Source organism: Frankliniella occidentalis, unplaced genomic scaffold (assembly GCF_000697945.3).
Source record: "Frankliniella occidentalis isolate FOCC.00 unplaced genomic scaffold, Focc_3.1 Scaffold241, whole genome shotgun sequence".
Classification (NCBI taxonomy): domain Eukaryota; kingdom Metazoa; phylum Arthropoda; class Insecta; order Thysanoptera; family Thripidae; genus Frankliniella; species Frankliniella occidentalis.
Window position 1 is genome coordinate 7,024 of NW_026267367.1, and position 3,480 is coordinate 10,503.

The 3,480-nt window shown below is 59.5% G+C and overlaps 1 protein-coding gene across 1 annotated transcript in view; it reads right to left on the bottom strand.

Annotated features, from left to right (window-relative positions):
- Positions 1–219: 219 nt before the first annotated feature.
- LOC113202064 (uncharacterized) overlaps positions 220–3,480 on the bottom strand; it is a 21,267-nt gene continuing 18,006 nt past the window's right edge. Inside the window, exons 2-4 of the mRNA XM_026416127.2 lie at positions 2,723–3,195; positions 1,996–2,642; positions 220–1,889 (exon numbers count right to left, since the gene is read on the bottom strand). Of these exons, the coding sequence (XP_026271912.2) occupies positions 864–1,889; positions 1,996–2,642; positions 2,723–3,176 (2,127 nt within the window). The 5' untranslated portion in view covers positions 3,177–3,195 and the 3' untranslated portion in view covers positions 220–863. The remainder of the gene's footprint in view (positions 1,890–1,995; positions 2,643–2,722; positions 3,196–3,480) is intronic.

The window sequence follows — 3,480 nt, forward strand, 5'->3', positions numbered from 1 at the left end:
AGCATGTAAAAGTCAAATGAACACATAATAGTTAATTAATTAATAACATATGGATGAAGGGGAATGATTGCAATAATGGTCCTTGAATATAACGCATTGTCTTAAATGCCTGCTATACTGATATGGTTTTGATAAATGCAATAAGAAGTAATATGAGGCAACATGTTCAATACGGGCTGCTGAATGAATGGACTTTTAGTTTGACATAAATACTTCAAATCAAGCTTAAAAGTATATTACAGTTATTTACAAACAGAATGCTAAGGCATGCAGTTGAGAACATCAAAGGTTACAACACAACGTGTGTCCCCTCTCGTTAAAACAAAAATACATGGCTAAAATGTGATGCTCACAGGTTACTAAATTAAAAACATGAAAAGTACTAATCACAGGATTAAAGGAGAAGTTCATGAGATCTTTGGCCACGAGGTATAGGCATAGTTGTGATGTGATGAAGAATAGAACAAAGCATTTGGTGGTTGGTGGGTCTCAGTTCTGCGAGGTAAGTGCCCATACACATAACAATTGACTTACTACGAATAAATAATATTTTTATACTATAAACAATATACAATTACAGGTTTTGGCAACAGTCACTAGTGGATGAGGAGTCATCAGCTCATTTGCACAGATTTTCTCCCCTTTTCCGTTTCCCCCTCTTTCTGGCAGTCCGTCTAAAGCTTGCGTTCCTCTCTACATACCCACACAAAAATGAAAGCAGTCTTGATAAATACATAAGCTTATCCACACAGGACTGGAAGGGACGGGCAAGGTGGGGCAGCCATGACCCCAAATCAGTACGGCAGGAACTCGGAGTCACCTTCAGTCCTCTGCATGTCCTCGGCGGCCGCGGCTCCAAGCGGCTAGTATTCCCTGCCCCTTCTGTGCGTTGGGCTGCTCCTGTGCGTGTGCAGGGACCCGCTCCCCGCGCGGTAGTGCGTCCTCCGCCGGATCTGGCTGCCCTCCTGAGAGGACGACGACGAGGAGGAGGAGGAGGAGGACGGCGAGAATGACGAGGATAGGGAAGTACCCGCAGAAGTGCTTAGCGTGTTGGGCCCGCCGAAGCCGAGCGCATGACTCGGCCGTGACTGCCAGAAACGATTGTGCTGCATTCTGCTCAGCTGCTGCTGCTGCTGCGGCCGGGTGCGGGTCTGCTCCAGGCTCCAGTACGGCGCCGAGGCCAGGGGCGGCCAGTACACGTCCTTGGGAAAGACAACGGGCTTGTCCACGGGCAGACGGTTGGCGTCGCCGCCGCTACCGCCCACGCCTCCGCGGCTGGTCGGGAAGGTGACATCGATGGCCGGGAACCTCAGCGGGCTGCTGGGCCGTTCCGTGGGGAAGCGCACGGCGTGGAGGTCGTGGGGGATGACGGGCAAGAGGCTTGGCCGCAGCAGGTTACTGCTGGACGGCCGGCTCTCATCGCTTGACGACCAGGAGGCCGTGCTCGTCGTGGACGAGAACGGCTCGCTGGTCGTGCTCACGGGAGGGGTGCTAGTGGAGGTCGCCGTTGACGAGCTGAGCAATTCCAGCCCGGAAGTCACCGGAGAAAGCGAGCTTGGTGAGACCAGCTCTTCGTGGACTTCGGCGTTGCTGCTCGAGGACAGCGTCGCGTCCGTCGTGGAAGAGACGGGCACCGGGAGCTCCGAGGACGGCGATGCGGTTGAGTCTCGGACTGGTGCGACAGTCGTCGAGGATGACATGGCCAACTCGGCGGTTTCTGGCGCTATCGTCGAGCTGCTAAAAGTCAGCTTCATCCCCAGGGCGGCTGCCAGGAGCTGCTGCAGCGACGAGGCTTCGGCTACCAGTCTGTTCGGGTTGGAGTTGGGGTTGGAGATTGGAGGCACCTCTTGCACCATCGACTCGCCAGTCACGAGCGGAGAGTTGTTCACCTGTAGAATGCGGGCAGGCGTTAGAGAATTGCAGTCGCAAAGAAGGGCGCAAAGAAGGGCGAACAGGTAGTGGAGCGAAGCAGCTTCAACTTCAATGAGGACTCACCGTGTTGATGATGGGATTCACGTCGCCATTGCCGGACTGGTTGGAGGCGGGCCGGACGGGCCTGCTTGGGGCAGCCTCCGTCGTGGAAGTGGCGCCGCCGTTGACTAGATAAGCGCCGACCTGCGCCGCGGGCGCGGGTACAACGTGGGGCTGCTCCTCGGAGGTGAGCATCACCACCTCGGGAATGAGGGCGTCTCGGATGTCCTCCGGAGCAGCTGGTGTTGGTGCGGGTGTCTCCGTGTCTTCGTCGGACGGGGACGGTGTGGTGCTCGCCGCCTCCTCCTCCACCTCCGTCGCGACCTCGGTCGCCTGCTCCGGTGTGCTTTGCTCAGCGAAGGGTGACTCGGGCTTCGCAGGTTCCGGCGTAGAGGGACCGTCAGGGACAGGTCCTTCGGGGGCGGGCCCATCGGGTGTGGGGGCGTCGGGGGCGGCGACATCGGGGGCGGCGACATCGGGCAGGCCCGCGATGGGGATGGCGAGCTGGAAGGGTCCCGGGGGCGGCCCGGGAGGTGTCGTTGTCTCCGTCAGCAGGGGGAAGGGAAGGTCGGCGAACTGGTTGTTGAGCTTGTCAAGCAGCAAGTCCCAGGACTTCTCCGCGTCGACCTTGACCACCTTGACGCACCGGCCCATGTCATCCTGCTGGTACCCTGTAAAAGGAGGCGCAAGTTAGTCATCGCAGTCTGATTGTAACCGAGAGTCTCAATCAGCCAGCCGAGCTCGGACTCACCCTCGGCGCACTGGTCCCGGTCGCCGTTGATGTTGGGCGCGATGAACACGGACTTGGGGGTGATCCTCCTGGTGACGGTGCCCGCCGGCATGGGGTCGGAGCCGGAGGAGGCCGGGTCCAACATGAGGAAGGCGTACCGGTCGAGCTCCGACTCGGCCAGCTCGCCCAGGGTGCGGCCGCCGATGCCGGCGCCCAGCCCGCCGCCCAGCGAGGCGCCCAGCACTGTCGACGCCGGCCCGCCGCCGCCGCCGCCCCCGTGCGCCGCCGCCCCCGGGGCCCTGCCGGGGGGCGGGGCGCGCCACGCGGGGGCGGCGCTCGCAGACATGGGGGCGGCCGAGCTGGCAGCGAGCGCGCCGAGAAGCAGAAGTAGCGGTGGCAGCAAAGTCATAGCAAAATTCACGTCGTAGTCACTCGACCGCCTCGGCAGCCAAGGCCCAGTGCCGCCAAACGCCATACGAGGAGCGCGTCGCCACCTGGAACAGAAAGACACAGCGGGGTCAGCGCCTGCAGCGTAGGCCACCCATTCAACTCCACCGCCTAACGGCCCGCGGGGGAAGGCCGCAAGGCACCGCACTGCGGGCCCGCCGCGGGCAAATGGACCGACATGCACAATGCGTGCCCACAAAAAGAAAGGAAAAGGGAGGGGGGGGGGAGAGAAAAATAAAAGGACGAAAATCCGACTCGAAAGTCGACCCTGCAGTCATCCAATCAACTCTTTGTGCGAACGTTAACGCCCATTACTTCCTTGGGAGTTCGCG